General features: G+C 38.6%; 4 protein-coding genes across 6 annotated transcripts; 2 read left to right on the forward strand and 2 right to left on the reverse strand.

The window, feature by feature from the left end:
• Positions 1-1,038: 1,038 nt before the first annotated feature.
• Positions 1,039-4,056, reverse strand: LOC18015136 (probable galactinol--sucrose galactosyltransferase 4). The gene is made up of 4 exons (XM_006396332.2): positions 2,554-4,056; positions 2,276-2,453; positions 1,803-2,176; positions 1,039-1,728 (listed from the first exon to the last, which is right to left on the reverse strand). The coding sequence occupies exons 1-4, from the start codon at positions 4,054-4,056 to the stop codon at positions 1,150-1,152; spliced, it is 2,634 nt and encodes an 877-aa protein (XP_006396395.1). The 3' UTR covers positions 1,039-1,149.
• Positions 4,057-5,283: 1,227 nt separating this feature from the next.
• LOC18015061 (pentatricopeptide repeat-containing protein At4g01990, mitochondrial) lies at positions 5,284-7,481 on the reverse strand. The gene is made up of 2 exons (XM_006396333.2): positions 7,197-7,481; positions 5,284-6,723 (listed from the first exon to the last, which is right to left on the reverse strand). Exons 1-2 carry the CDS (start codon positions 7,479-7,481, stop codon positions 5,491-5,493), a joined length of 1,518 nt encoding a protein of 505 aa, XP_006396396.1. The 3' UTR covers positions 5,284-5,490.
• Positions 7,482-7,665: 184 nt separating this feature from the next.
• Positions 7,666-9,824, forward strand: LOC18015062 (beta-carotene isomerase D27, chloroplastic). 2 transcript variants are annotated; one of them, XM_006396334.2, is made up of 8 exons: positions 7,666-7,809; positions 7,900-7,992; positions 8,130-8,234; positions 8,359-8,458; positions 8,614-8,705; positions 8,805-8,885; positions 9,030-9,098; positions 9,500-9,824. In XM_006396334.2, the coding sequence occupies exons 1-8, from the start codon at positions 7,693-7,695 to the stop codon at positions 9,614-9,616; spliced, it is 774 nt and encodes a 257-aa protein (XP_006396397.1). In that variant the 5' UTR covers positions 7,666-7,692; the 3' UTR covers positions 9,617-9,824. The 2 variants fall into 2 exon arrangements, with proteins under 2 accessions (XP_006396397.1, XP_024010033.1); XM_024154265.1 differs by having other exon boundaries at positions 7,668-7,809; positions 8,341-8,458.
• A 726-nt stretch (positions 9,825-10,550) lies between these two features.
• LOC18015063 (receptor-like cytoplasmic kinase 185) lies at positions 10,551-14,953 on the forward strand. Of its 2 annotated transcripts, none has more exons than XM_006396335.2 (8): positions 10,551-10,930; positions 11,375-11,773; positions 12,019-12,390; positions 12,696-12,908; positions 13,317-13,688; positions 13,793-14,036; positions 14,133-14,280; positions 14,376-14,952. In XM_006396335.2, exons 1-8 carry the CDS (start codon positions 10,900-10,902, stop codon positions 14,754-14,756), a joined length of 2,160 nt encoding a protein of 719 aa, XP_006396398.1. In that variant the 5' UTR covers positions 10,551-10,899; the 3' UTR covers positions 14,757-14,952. The 2 variants fall into 2 exon arrangements, with proteins under 2 accessions (XP_006396398.1, XP_024010025.1); XM_024154257.1 differs by lacking the exon at positions 10,551-10,930 and adding an exon at positions 11,179-11,238 and having other exon boundaries at positions 14,376-14,953.
• The last annotated feature ends 164 nt before the right edge of the window (positions 14,954-15,117 follow it).

The raw sequence follows: 15,117 nt of genomic DNA on the forward strand, positions 1-15,117 counted from the left end.
TACTATTTCTAAAGAACCATATTTTCAATTTGAATTCGACACCGGATTAGAGAGACCTGGTTCAGAATTTTTTTCAATTTGAATTCGACACCGGATTAGAGAGACATGGTTCAGAGTTTGACACAACCAGGTAGCAACAAAGACAATCTCAATCTACATGTTTCCTAAAATGCATAGGATTTTTTGTTCCTAATAAGATTGAAACTTGAATTTACGCTTTATGCCAAATCCAACTATCAGTAAACTACAAAGCACTAAGGGGTTCTTCTTAATTCTAGACTTGAAATTCTTGACTTTGACTTATAACCTCTTCTTACCCCCTCCCCAAAAAAAAAAAAAACTCACGGGTTATAGCCATTTTTATTAGATAACAAAAAGATATAATCAATCCCAAATTAACTAGTTTCGAACTCAAATTTTACCATATTCCTATTATTTGACATCCATGTGTCTTTTCGATTTAAGGACACACGTATTCATCATTCATGTATGTGTAGACAAAAAATAGCCGTTACGGTCCCATTGTCTTATGACACAGTTGTCTAAAGGTCAACCATCATCGGTCCACCTAATTAAAGGCAGTAATATGGGAGTAATATTGCCAAAATACAAACACAAACGAACACTTCTTTTTTATTTTTTGCAATATATAGTGTGAGTCTCCGATAAACAAAAACATATTACTCTTTCCAGAGGAAATTTTAAAATGTAAAATCACAACAACAACACTGAATCAACTAAGGTCAAAGCGAAAGTGCAAAAAAGGAGGTAAAAGCGGATAAATCGACACAATGTGATATGAAACAGAACCGGAACTCCAAACCAATTCATAAACTCATACAAATTTTGGTTTAATTTTCTTTTTCTAATATCCAGAAATTTTGAACTGAAAAAAGAAAAAACTCAGATCAATTTTTTTTGTTGGGAAAATCAATGATATATTTAATTACAACTGAATTGAATCAATATTGATAGCATGCAAAATCAGACCAAAACGGAAAAAAGGCATACCAAATTCAATAGATATTAAAGTTGCTTAATAACTCTCTAAATTAAAGGATAAATAAAAACCAGCACAAAGAGAAAATTCGGATTTTAACACCCAATTTCTGATAAGACAATGCAAAAAAAAAAAATGCAACCAAATTCTTAGAAGGTGAAAGAGAGACGAGAAATGCCACCAGAATCTTCAACCCAAGGAACATAAAAACCGAGTTTACCAGTTTCTTCTTCCCACTTAAACTCAGCTTCCCTGTCGTTCAAGTGACACATCACTGGAGCTAAACTCGAATACGCCATGAAACTTCCTTCGCCTTTCAAGTCAATCCTAATGCTGTTATCACCAGTAACCTCCATCTCTTGAACTGTTCCAACACAGTTGAACATGTTGATCAACCCGAGAGGTGCAAATCTAACCCCTAAACGTCCTAGTTCCGTGACTGGCACGAAACTGAACAGATCAAACGAAGATGGCTCTAAGGTTATTTCAATCGCGTCTGATTTCGAGTTCATGAAAAGGATTTCTTCCGACTGCTTCTTGTAGACCAAGTAATCTCCGGCGTAGCTCACCTGAGAGCTTGCAGCTTCTGGATTTTGATCCCATTCGATGTCTGAGACATGAACCGTTCCTGAAACTGTCTTGTAACAATCTTTGTATCCTTTGAACCTATGCTCCTTTGGGCTCCACCCAGCTCCTTGACAGTTAAATGCTCCAATCACTCCTCCAAACTGCAACAAATCTTCTGGGTTTTAATAAAGTCTCGATCTTTAAACATTTTGATTGTGGTTCTAAACTGATTTACCTTGTTGAAGTTGAAGATCTTGAGGATTGACTCTTTGTCAAACAAAGGGTTCTTGAAGAGAGAGTCTCTAGTGGGAAGAGCGTAGTGGAGACACCTTGGGATGGTACCATCAAAGAAAGCAAGTTTCTTGATGAGATCAAAGTCATGTGAATCTTTGCCAAGATGGTCACTGAGGTAGATGGGTCCACCAGAGATGGCTCGAGACGCGGCGTGGTACTCGGCACAGACATGATCTGATTGGAACATGTCCCAATCTGGTTGAATCATTTGACCCATCCAAAAACTGTTGTAAGAACAATGAATCATGTGTAGTCCTTGTAGCCAATACACTCCTTGAGGGTCACCATGTGGGTCTTGCCACCAAAAGTCATCACCTGATCAAATATTATTCGCTAGACTATTATTATTCTTAGAAAGTTAGTAGACGTAAAACGCAAAATCATTATATAGATTTTGCTTTTGCATATTCTTACCAACTCTGCCAATAGAGATTTGCTTTGTGGCAAGGAAGAAGAACTCATTGCACTGTTGCATACTAGCAATGATTTCAGTTCCATTGAAATTCTTAATCATGGATTTGGTCAAGCCATCGTAGTAAGCTTTAGCAAGCTCTACTCTTCCTCCATGTTCTTCTGATACTGACTCTAAGGTCTGAAACCAAACACACACACAAAACCAACAGATTGTAAATGTAAAGAAGAAACAGAGAATAGTAAGTAACATAAACTAGAGTACTAATGTAACAACTTACTTGAAAAACATCAATCTTGGCTCCGGTAACCCCAACACTAGCAAGATAAGAGTGCATTGAATCATAGAATTCATGAGCTTTAGAAGGGTGAACGAGACCAATCCCGGCTTCCACAATCCTATCGACAGCGAGATCAGTCATTGTAGCATCTAGACCAGGTGAAAGCTCAAAAGGAACAATCTTGGATTTCAAATGTGTTAACGTTTCAGGCCTAACACCATTCCAAGCACCACACAGAGCGTGCCACACATATATACCATCTAAACCCTTAAACCTTAACCTCAAATCCCTCGTGAAAGCTCCCATACCTGAGCCTGAAACATCCTCAGAACCCGAATGATCTTGTTTCCCATCTTCATCAAACATTGCGTTGAGTTCTTCGCTAAACTTCTTGATCTTTTCATCAACTTGGGGTAGATCTTGTTCCCCAAATTCACGGATCAACTTCTGTTTCTCTATAATCGCTTGAATCCGCTCCGTGGCTTTGTATATGATCATCTTCGGTTTGTGAGGATTGAAGTGAGATGCATCAGATGATAAAAAGGATCCACCTTTATAGTTTCGAAACTTTTTACATTCCTTGAAGCTGTGAAGCCTCGCAGTCATTTGCTCACCACCAAGAACAAGATTCTCTGCGTCTTTTCCTGGCTCATCACCATCAAAGCTTATACTTTGCCACCCATCATCAATGATGATAAACTTGGGACACACCCCTCCTTCTTCAAACTCTTTAACACCGGTCCAAATCGTCGCAGGGTCAACAGTCAAGTAGCAAGCATCCCAAGTGCACCATCCAAACTTATCGACGATTTTAGGAAGCTTCTTCTCCTCCAGAAGCTTGAAAGTGTTCATATGGACACGGATTGCGCTAAAAGCCTCTCTCATGAGGTTATAAGGACTGTCACAGATGTGAATGTAGGCAATGGAATTGAAAGTTGACTCTTTTACTTGTGTAGAGCCACTCTCTGCAGAAATCAAGACATTACCTTTTTCACCAGGGTTTAGTGCAGCTCTGAAGGATCCTTCTATGATTGGTATAATGGCCACATAGGAATCGATCTCAGGAATCTTTAGCATCACCCACTGCGTCTCGGCTTGAAGACCCGACCCGGATTTTCCGATCCAAGCAGTTGACCACCACATTTTGAACCGGAAAACGCTGAGGAAGTCTCTGTTTTCGAATCTCCCCAAGGAGTTTGTGAGAAGATGGGAAGGTGATTCTTTTGAGAATCCGAGAAACACTCCTTTGTGAGCGTTGGCTTGAACGCGTTGGAGGATTGGAAGAGGAGCATCAGTGGATATGGAGTGAGATGAAAATGGTGTGAAAGTTAGGTTTTGAGGGACATCGAAGAGGATCGGAGAGGAATCTTTGGCACGAAGAGTCCCTTGGGAGAGGCTAAAACAGTTTGATTGTTGTGTTATTGGTTTAGTCGGTGAAACACCAAGAGGTTTGGATTCGATGACATTGATGTTTGATGCTAGAGAATCGTTAAGTGGAGCCATGAGAAAACAGAGGAACTTGCAAAAAAGCAGAGAACGAAGAAACAGAGGAAGCTTGAAGATGAAAATGCGATCTTCTGCTCAATATATACACAACACAAATAAAGAAAATGGCTAAGATAGCAAGGAAGATCCTACGAGTTTCCTTATTTATCTAATTCCATGATATTTGTCTATCTACCAGATTTTTACTTGAACAAGGAGAGGATTTGAATGTATTAAAAACGGAGAAATATTTGATTGCTTTATGATTAGGAAAACTGATATTATACGAAATAGAGCGAAGGATCTTCCGTTTTTCTTCTGTGTCGGCTTTCTTTTTGTTTTTTGTCGGCAGCGAAAGATCTTCCGTAATACAAACTTTATATGATAAGTTTTTCAGTCAAGAATTTAAAGGGGGCAATGAAGAAAATTTTCGAGTAAAGGTTATTACAATATTTGTTTTATTTGTTTGTCATATACACACGTGTTTTCTTCATGTCCGCGTGCATGTATGCTACTTGGCAAATTCTGATGTTACAAATAGACAAACCCATGGTACATAATAATAAAATAATAAGAAAAGAATAATATAAAAAAGATATTTATCAGCAGTGATCTTATTAAGTTATTATGATCTATGATTCTTTGGGTATTATTATAGGTTACGGTATATCTTATTACATGTGTAATTAAATAAAGGGTATACTAAAGCTTAAATTGGATAGCATGGATTCATCAAAAATATCATCAACAAAGATAGCGGACTTCTGGTCTTGTATAAGTTTGTAGTGAAAGTGATGATATAAAATAGACAAAGAGTACAATATGTATATGGAAGTATTGATTACATGAATTAGGAAACTAAGATACATGATAATCAAATTAAATCTTCATTAATGTAAATCACTAATATTTTTAATTGGGTCAGTCACATACTTGGACCTTGAATCATATTCTTGGTGCTAAAGTAAAAGATAGGAAGGCAGTATAATAAACTTTTAAAAGATATAAGCCAAACATAAGAAATAGAAGAGAAAGACAACAAGATAAATCCATTTCATCTGTTCCCATATCATCATCATATCTAGAAAACACATTTGATACTTTTGTGCTCTTAAAGGCTTAAAAAAACACAATCAACTTACTATATCACTTGTCAGAAATCCACAAACCAAATCGATCACATGAAAGTTGTATCTAAATACACCACATCTTGATCCTTATCTGCCCGTAAGCCATAACCAAGAAACAGAGTTGAGATAAATCCTAAAAAACCTAAACAGTAACTCTCTAACAATGGTGCCTTTAAAATCCACAACGTGTCCTTTAAGTTGTGGATTTTGAGTTTTCACAAAGCAAGATAGATCAAACGCAAACTATAAAGAGAACATGTGTCTGAAATATTGCTTCAAATTACAGAAGATTGATTGATTTATCAGTACACAGAGTCATTCTTCAAGGGCAAATCTTGCTAAGAAAACCTTCCATCTCTTCATCTATTTCGATCTCTTGTTCCTCCAACCTCTTTCGCATACCGGGACAAGCTTTCTCTGCAGCTATGTAAGTCTTTATAAGAAGAGTGTAAGTATCCGAATCTAGAGGACTCCATATCGTCAAGGTTTTGCAGAATTCTTCTGCTCCATCAACGTCTTTGGATTCCTCGAAGTGGAGAGAGAATGAACGGATCAGCTCTGAGCTCCAAGTCCAATTCTTGTCTTGATTCGAAACAGCTGCTTCGAAATGCTTTAGAGCCAAATCCGCCTGATCATTCTTCAACAAATGCATCATCAGAAGCTGCCTCGCCTTTGAGAATTGACCTTTACACTTCTTCATGGCACCATTGAAAACAGCCTCAGCTTCTTCGTACATGTTCTCTTTCAAGTAGCTGCTAATCATCACATTGGCCATCCTCATATCGTAAGTGTAGCATGTTGATTCCCACTCTGTAAAGATTTTCTTCATTCCATCAATGTCATCGAGTTTACTCAGTGCTTGGAGCATAGTAAGACAGCTTGAATTGTTGACTTTGGGGTGACCCTTCTTTAGCAAGTCCCAAACTCGATAAACCTCGGGAGCATTTGAAATTCCAGCATACAAGCTAATGAGGAAATGATATGAACTACGCTCGTGAGGATTCATCTTCTCCTCCAGAGATTTCAATGCTGCTTCTGCTTTACTGTAGAGACCGGCTTTACTGTAGATTGCTGCCAGATTAGCAAATGTATCCCATGAGGAACGACATTCACCACCGTCTGCTTTCATTTCCTCTATGACTTTCTCTACTCCATCCAAGTCATTTAAGATTCCACAGCTTTGTATCCACATAGAGTAAGTGACATCACAAGGGGAGATATTCTTCTGTTTCATTGCAACAACCAAGGCGGGTACCTTCTCGGGTTGACCAAGCCGCAAGTTCATGGCCATGAGATTATTAAATGGCAAAGAGTTAGTCACAAGATTGAGATCACACATTTTATCAAAATGTGCCTTTGCCTTCTCTTCCTCGCCTTCCACGCAGTAGCAGTTCAAGAGCGAGCCATAACTCGACTGAGTCTTGGTTGAGAGATCTAGACTGTTAAAGTAACTTTCAGCTGCCTTTAAGCCGTTAGTCTTTGCAATAAGATCCAAACGAATTGCGTGATCGCTGCCAGAAAAGGCAATTTCCTTTCTTTCCATCCACTCAAAGACCTACACACACAAAACAGGATGGTGTGACAAGTTGTTGAGAATTTGAAAGGTAAACCAAAACACAACAAGCAGAGACAGAAAAACAAGATAAGAATCTTAGTAACTAAGCAACATTTGTTTTTTGTTTCCTCTATACATGCCAAGAAACTCCATTTCATGTGTCTCCTATCAACATATCCAGAAAAGCACATTTGATGCTCATGTGCTGTTAAAAAACATAATCAACTTACTATTCTTTCTTAAAAAAAACCCACAAGCCAAATTTGGAGAAACGAATCAGTCACATGAAAGTTTCTATCTAGATATAGCATTTGATCCAGAAAGCCTAAAACTTTGAAGACATTAAGCTTTTAACAATAGTGCCTTAAATCCACAAACAGTTCTTTCCATTACTCAAATCAATTTTTTTTTTCTTCTGGGTAAGCTATTTCATCAATTACGAATCCGCTAGGCTCAAGCCACTGATTCCTAACCTCGAGGGCGCGTTGAGGTTGACGATGCTTGCGAAGATCCTTGACGTAGCGAATAAGGTCGTCTTTTTTAACAGGGATACCTTCCATGGTGAACTGATTCAGCGTTTCTTCCATTTTTCCTCCCCTCTTGCCAAGGCTCGAGAGTTTCTTGTACACCGAGCGTTGATTTTTCGCCGTCTTCTTCGGAACAGAAGCAGCAGCAGCCTCGCCGCCAATCGCCGCCGGAGCAGCAGCAGCGAGCGTTGCACAGAACCTTCTCGCGAGGCGTGAAACGGAATACATCATCATCAGATATCGAATTTTCTCAGTGAATCACTGAAATGACAAATTCACACTGTCACTTAGTCGTCGTCTCTCTCAAGGATTTTGCCAGGGTTTTAAAAGGGCTTACAATATAACTATTTGTCGTTTTGGTATATCTAAAACGGCGTGTAGTGTATTTGTCTTTTCTTATTTTTTTGCATTCTCCGGCGCAAACTTCCAAGGCTAGAAAGAAATGGCTCTCCTTCTCCAAGTTCCTCCTCCGACGAATGTCGCCTTCTCCTACTCATCTTCTCCACAGTCCATCCCACGAGCGCGCCGTGTTCGTTGCCGCGTCTCTGATTCCTCAGAGGTCGTTCCGATTTTTGAGCTTCTTTCTCGAATAATTCGTTTTCGACGCGGATACATCGTCTTTATCCAGATCCTTGTGTGATTTTCGCAGGTTAAATTTGATGAAGGTGCTTCGAAATCGGAGTACAAGCCAGGAGTTCTCGACGATTTCTTCATGCATTCGTTCAGGAACAAACTGGTCGAGGTGAGCTGCAAATGCCGATGGGGTTGTTTTGGTTTTCCTCATTATTTTTAGGGTTAGGATTGAAGCCGATTTCGTCTTCTGAAAATACACATTATTAGGCTAATGTTCTTGTTCATGTTCAAGTATGCTCATAACAGGAAGTCGGGTCGGATTCAGAGAAACCCGGTTACGTTGGGCTTATTGAGTTGGTGAAGCTTCTCTTGTTAAAAGGTCGAACTAGGTCGGAGACAAATGATGCAGCGGTATATTTCTCGTCCCTCGAAGCCCTTTTTATACAAAACTTTAGCTGAGTTTTTTTTTTTTTTTTTGGGTTTTCGTTGAAGTTTTGATCGAGTGCTTACCTTTCAGTTCTTTTGGTGGATACAGGTGCGAATCCTGAAATCGTTGTTTCCTCCGCTCATATTAGAGCTTTACAAGCTTCTCATTGCTCCTATAGCACAAGGGAAATTAGCTGCATTGATGGTTGGTATGTTCTGTTTGAATCTTCAATCTCCTTAAACCACACTTCCATGTTAATTGACAAATTATCAAAATATGGGTTACAGTTACATTGTGAATCACAGATACTTATTTGCATCCAGCGAGCTAAACGTTTTTTTTTGTTTTTTTCCCTCACTGTAGCAAGAGTTACTGTACTTACCTGTCAATGGCTCATGGGACCTTGCAAAGTAAATATCATTGATCTTCCAAATGGAGAATCTTGGGATAGTGGGGTAATTATCTTACCTAAGTTTGCATCTGTTCTTATATGATTCGTTCTGTTTTCTTTGTTGCTATCTTTCTTTAACAAAGGGAAGTTGGAACCCAAGTAGGTTTTTGTGGAGAAATGTCAGTATCTAGAAGAGAGCAAATGTGTGGGAGTATGCATCCATACATGTAAACTACCAACTCAGGTATTCTTCTGCAATCCAACTAAACCAATCAACCAATACGTACCGTTCTGAGTTAGTGTCTGTCTTAAACAAGACTTGAATTTGAAGCTTTTGGTAATGTTCTTGATCAATCCCTGAAACTGTGGAATTTTGACTTTTTTCCAGACATTCTTTAAAGACTACATGGGAGTTCCTCTGTTGATGGAACCAAACTTTAAAGATCATAGTTGCCAGGTACTTCTTGCTTGCCCCTTCTCTAACAACAGATATATCAACTCTAAACTATTAGGGAATCTTATTTGACACTGGAAAAAGATGAGACCCCATTGAAGCGACCTAATCAAATATCTGTAAACTTAGTAGTCATTTTGTAATTGGTTAGGAGATGGAACCCCTTTAACCATATACCAGCGCACTATACCCAAACGAGATACTGATCCAACTATAAAGGATTGGTCCCAAATGAGCATTGAAAGTCTGGGATTTAGTTAAATATACAAGTTCGTGGATAAACTTCATGAAACTTCATATAATGTACAATGTTTCTCGTCCAGTCAATAACCCATCTTTGATGTTTCTCTCTGAGTTTTTCTTTCTTTCTTTCTTGTGTGTGTTTTATCTACCAATCACAACAGTTTAAGTTTGGGGTAGCTCCACCGGAGGACGATGGCAATGTTAGTGAACCGTGTCTTGAGACATGCTCAATCGCCGGCCGCCGGAAATTAAATCCCGGGGAATGTCCCATGGCTTAATTCTTTGTTTTTATGAAAAGTAATATGAGTAGATGCACCGACCATATGTTCTGTGGTATAAACTTTAACCATCTCGACCTACGAAATGAAAAATTATAGTTTCCATTTTATTTTGTTGTATATGCTAATCTCTTTCGTAAAGGGAGATTACATACTAGTCTAGTTTTTGTATTTGTTTAAACTCGGTAATGCGTATATGTGAGTTGTTTGATAAACAAAATATAACAAAATCGAAATAATCAATTTTTTTTTTTTGTCAACCGATTACTGATACCTAGAATAGCGAAGTCATATAATAACAAAAAAAATGTAGATAGAATGTTGTAAGAGATTTAAAATCTTAAACCCACAACTAATTGTGATTGCTTATGTGCCACAATCTAATTTAAAATTCGCAAATATGCATCTGTGGATTATAGACGAATAGTCCATGAAATAAGAGAAAAACAAATTATTATATTATTATGCCAATAAAATTTGGTTCCGGGTCTAATAATATAGGGATACTATGCGAGCTCTAACGAGGTGATTAGTTGATAATCACTTGTCTTCAACTAGTTGAAAATTGGAATTCACTGATAAGCTTAGTTTTTGGGGAAATTAAATTACGAATTTTTGGCGTTGAAATGGTCAAACATTCGAAGCATATCTGAAGATCCCCAATGTGAGGTTCGGTTTTAATTAACGGATATTAAAAAAAAAAAAAAAAAGGTTACAGAAGCGTGCCACCGGTGAATGAAGTCGGTTTGTGAATAAATACTGACAGTGACGCTTATTCTTTGATTCTACCGTTAATGTTCGTTTCCGTTAAGGCGCATTTTAGCGTGGACATATACACGCTCAAGTGCGCCGCACGCTTCTCCTCTTTTTGTCGCGCATTCAAAATCCGAAACGATCAGAAAAGAATATTAAATAAACATTTGAGAGTAAAAGAATTAAAAAAAAATTATTTCTGAAAAAAGAAAAGAGAGAGAGAGAAGCTTCTACAGTACTAAAAGCGGAGTGAAGCCGACGAAATCTCCGCCAACGGAAAATTTTCACAGAGCTGAAATCTCGTTGGCGGCGATGGCGGATTCTCTGATTTGGGTTTCGGAAGCTTCGTATATTGTGTTAAATATATCTCCGTTCTCGGATCCACCTTCGAAAACCCGTGTAGATGCTCCTCGGGTTTAAAGGTCTTTTACGTTTCGTCTTCACCCTGTGAGTTGCTGTTCTCGCGGCGAAGGTTCTGTGTAGATTATAGCAGATCTGAGTATTTTCAAGCCAAAGGGAAAGTGTCGGCGATGTCGATTTTCTCACTCGCGAGCTCTGCTGGTAAATTCGCGCCTATCAATCTATCCAACTATAGTTGTTTTCGATTTTGAAGAGTTAGTCTATGTTATAAAATCGGAGGAAAAACAAAAAAAAAAAGTTAGTGATATCTTGGATTTCTATTTTTGTCTGGTACGGGATGGGAAGAAGTTAGCCTATCCAATGGGACCTATTGATGATATCTAGTTACTTTGTTTCTTTATCTGCTTGCTAGGTTACTGATTTTGGTTAAATGTCACGATATGAATTAGGATGTAGTATGGGTCTATACGGATCGTGCTCAAGATTTAGTTTTTTAGTTTCTAAATAAGGTACACACGATATTTGCTTTAAATAAGCAAAGTGAATTCTATTTGATTTTGATCTTACACATCGCATGGACTAGCTTTTAGTTAACTTCTTCTCCTACCTCTAATCTCACCGTCTCTAATGATGCATCAATTACAGGTTCTCAAAGAGATGTCCTTAGGATAATGGTGTTGAAAGCGTTGGTTTCTGTATATTGTGTGGTTTCTCTCCTCAATGTTCACTTAGCTGATGCTCTATATGAAGGACTGCCTATATCACCATCTTTATCACCTTCAACTTCACCTGATCTGCCCTTACCAGCTGAATTTCCGCAGTTTCACAGAAAGCATTTGGCACCAGAACAAGCAGAAGCACCTCGCTATAGTCGATTGGTCGCTTCTGCTCATCCCCCTGCCAGCTCACATTTCTCCAAACCATCAATGAAAAGGAATGCACAATCTCCTGGAGCTGGCTTGGTTGATATTGCTCCAACACAGTCTAGCAATGGTGCCCTTCCTAATGACTTAACTCAGCCACCTTTGTCTCCCTCCATTTCAAGTAAGACAATAACCAATCTCATGTTTGTCTTTTACCATATTCATACTTGTTTTCCCATTTTTTCACTTTTCTTTCTTCGTTTTCCTCTGATTTGCTTTTAAATTAGTTTAATCAACATTAGCCCTTTGAAAAATAATTGAACTGTAAATTCCCTTTAATTTCCCATTTTGATTTGACATTAGACTAGCATAGTAGCAAGTAACATGCGAGTTGAATACTCATGTGTTTACTTCTCGTTCTTTCAGATTGTTGCAAACCAAACATGGTGCTGAAACGAGGAAGTACTGCTTGCCACTGCGTATATCCTATAAAGCTGGATATCCTTCTCTTGAATGTTTCAGATACTCCTAGCTGGAACATCTTCCTGACTGAATTTGCTACCCAGCTTGGTCTCCTACCTCACCAAATCGAGCTGATCAACTTCTATTTTCTAAGCTTATCAAGGATGAACATTTCAATGGATATCACACCTCATTCTGGAATTAGTTTTTCAGCAAGTCAGGCAGCGGCAATAAACTCTTCCCTTATCAGCCACAAAATTCGTTTCAGCACTACTTTGGTGGGAGATTATAAAATTCTAAATTTTACCTGGTTTGAGGCCCCTGCACCATCTCAAGGTAAACTAGTTCTCTACACTTTTATTAGGGAAAGCAATCGCCCCATTTAATTCTGTTATTTCGAGTTCACATCCGTTGTCAAAGTTTCATCACGCATGTGTGTAGCCCATATTTTTTTTTTATAATATGTGAATTTTAGTGTACCATATTTTGTTGCTGAAAGGAAGCTTTAAGCTTCTTATCTTAGACTGATCTAGTTTTCTTTTTAACAAAGTAGCCAATGATAATTTCCACTTCACTATCTTTTTGGAGTATATTTCCATAATTCCTTACATTGCATTAAGATAGGTCTTAATCTGTTGCAGCACCTCTAGTGGCTTCTTCACCTCAAAAAGTAACATCACAAGGATCCTCAGCCACTACATCAGTGAGTTCTCCCGGAAAAAGGAGGCACCCTAATCTTATTCTAATCTTTGCTGTAACCGCTGGTGTGCTTATCGTTGCCATAATCTCTGTGCTTATTATTTGTTCCTGTGCTCTCCGAGAAGAAAAATCTCCTGATCCTCACAAAGAAGCTGGTATGCGTCTCTTCTCTTTACAAGGTTTAAACCCTTTCATGTTTGGTGGATTTCAGTTCGGAATGCATGAATCATGTCAGAAATACGCCGTATGTAAAGCTCACATCTGAAAGTTAGCATGTGTAGAGAATGTATAAAGTTTCCGTAGTTCATGTTTTTTTTTTTTATATTGAGTGTTAGTTGTGTCTTTATTTATCAAGACTAGAACTATCGTTTTGCATTACGTAAAAGCCAACCGACCTTAGGCCTCAGAGGAAGGTAAATGAAGAATGACTGAGTGAGGATGCATAGATAGACAATGATTGCTGCCAACGTCACCAGTGTGATTTATAGTACTTTCTTAATTCTTCGAAATTAATCTGAAATTCTTATCCTTATGTAAACTTGATATCATCGTCCTTCTTTCAGTAAAACCGAGGAACCTGGACCCTGCTTCAGTTGGGGGGTCGCTTCCCCACCCAGCAAGTACACGATTTCTGTCATATGAAGAACTCAAGGAGGCAACTAGCAATTTTGAATCTGCCAGCATTCTAGGGGAAGGTGGGTTTGGCAAAGTGTACAGAGGCATCTTAGCCGATGGTACTGCTGTAGCAATCAAGAAGCTAACAAGTGGAGGACCACAAGGCGATAGAGAATTTCAGGTGGAGATTGATATGCTAAGCCGTCTTCATCATCGTAATCTCGTAAAACTTGTGGGTTACTATAGCAGTCGAGATTCTTCTCAGCACCTACTTTGTTATGAGCTGGTTCCAAATGGCAGCCTCGAGGCTTGGCTCCATGGTAAATATTCTTCACTTCCCTTAGGCACTAGTATCATTCACCGAAAGAAGTTATCGTCACGGAAATATATCTTGCAAGGGTGATTCATTTTCTTAATGCTTCAGGGCCTCTTGGGTTGAACTGTCCACTTGATTGGGACACCAGAATGAAGATTGCACTTGATGCTGCAAGAGGCTTAGCATACCTTCATGAAGACTCGCAACCATCGGTTATACACAGAGATTTTAAAGCCTCTAATATCCTCCTAGAGAACAACTTCAACGCCAAAGTTGCAGATTTTGGTCTAGCCAAACAAGCTCCTGAGGGCAGGGGTAATCACTTATCTACCCGTGTTATGGGCACATTTGGGTGGGTTTTCATCTCTCTGGAAAGTGAAAGTGGTTCTTACACACCAAGAAATTATGATTCGCCTACTAAATCTGGAATCCGCTTTTCTCTTTTCAGATATGTAGCGCCTGAATATGCGATGACCGGACACTTACTCGTCAAAAGTGATGTTTATAGTTACGGCGTGGTCCTTCTCGAGTTATTGACTGGGAGAAAACCTGTGGATATGTCACAACCTTCAGGCCAAGAAAACCTTGTCACTTGGGTAAAAGTTCTTGCCTTGTTTCGCCTCTTGTCTCACGGGTTTTATGCTATCTCTGTCTCAGGTCTTGAATGTAAAAATGTTTATTTTGGATGCAGACAAGGCCAGTTCTTAGAGACAAAGACCGGATAGAGGAACTAGTTGATTCAAGACTGGAAGGAAAATACCCAAAAGAAGATTTCATAAGAGTCTGCACAATAGCTGCAGCTTGTGTTGCACCTGAAGCTAGCCAAAGACCGACGATGGGTGAAGTGGTTCAGTCGCTTAAAATGGTTCAACGGGTCGTTGAGTATCAAGACCCGGTTTTAAACACTTCTAACAAAGCTCGTCCTAACCGGAGACAATCGTCGGCTACGTTCGAGTCAGAAGTAACTTCTTCTATGTTCTCTTCTGGTCCTTATTCTGGTCTAAGTGCCTTTGATCATGAAAATATTACACGAACAACTGTTTTCTCTGAAGATCTTCATGAAGGCCGGTGAAGAAAGAACCATGGCTTTTTTCTCACTTATTTTTTTTGTTTTATTTTTGTTTTCTCCAACTTAAAGGTGAGAAAATTCGAGCAGAGGAGCTTTGAGTTTAAGACATTGTTACAGCTTTTTAGAGTTTGGATATGGAGTTCTCCTTTCTGGAGAATAAAATTTTGTATATATATATATGCCACTTATTTCTTTCTTTCTTTATATTTAACAAATATTTGCCATATCTAATCATAATAAAAAATCATAAATTGAAGATAACTTTTGGTTCAGTCAAAAAAATTTGTTTTGTGATCAAATTGCTCAACTTATGTATACATATATGGGCTACTACTTTAGTAAAGGCCCATTATAAGAAACCTGG

This window comes from Eutrema salsugineum, unplaced genomic scaffold (assembly GCF_000478725.1).
Source record: "Eutrema salsugineum unplaced genomic scaffold, Eutsalg1_0 scaffold_3, whole genome shotgun sequence".
Lineage (NCBI taxonomy): Eukaryota > Viridiplantae > Streptophyta > Magnoliopsida > Brassicales > Brassicaceae > Eutrema > Eutrema salsugineum.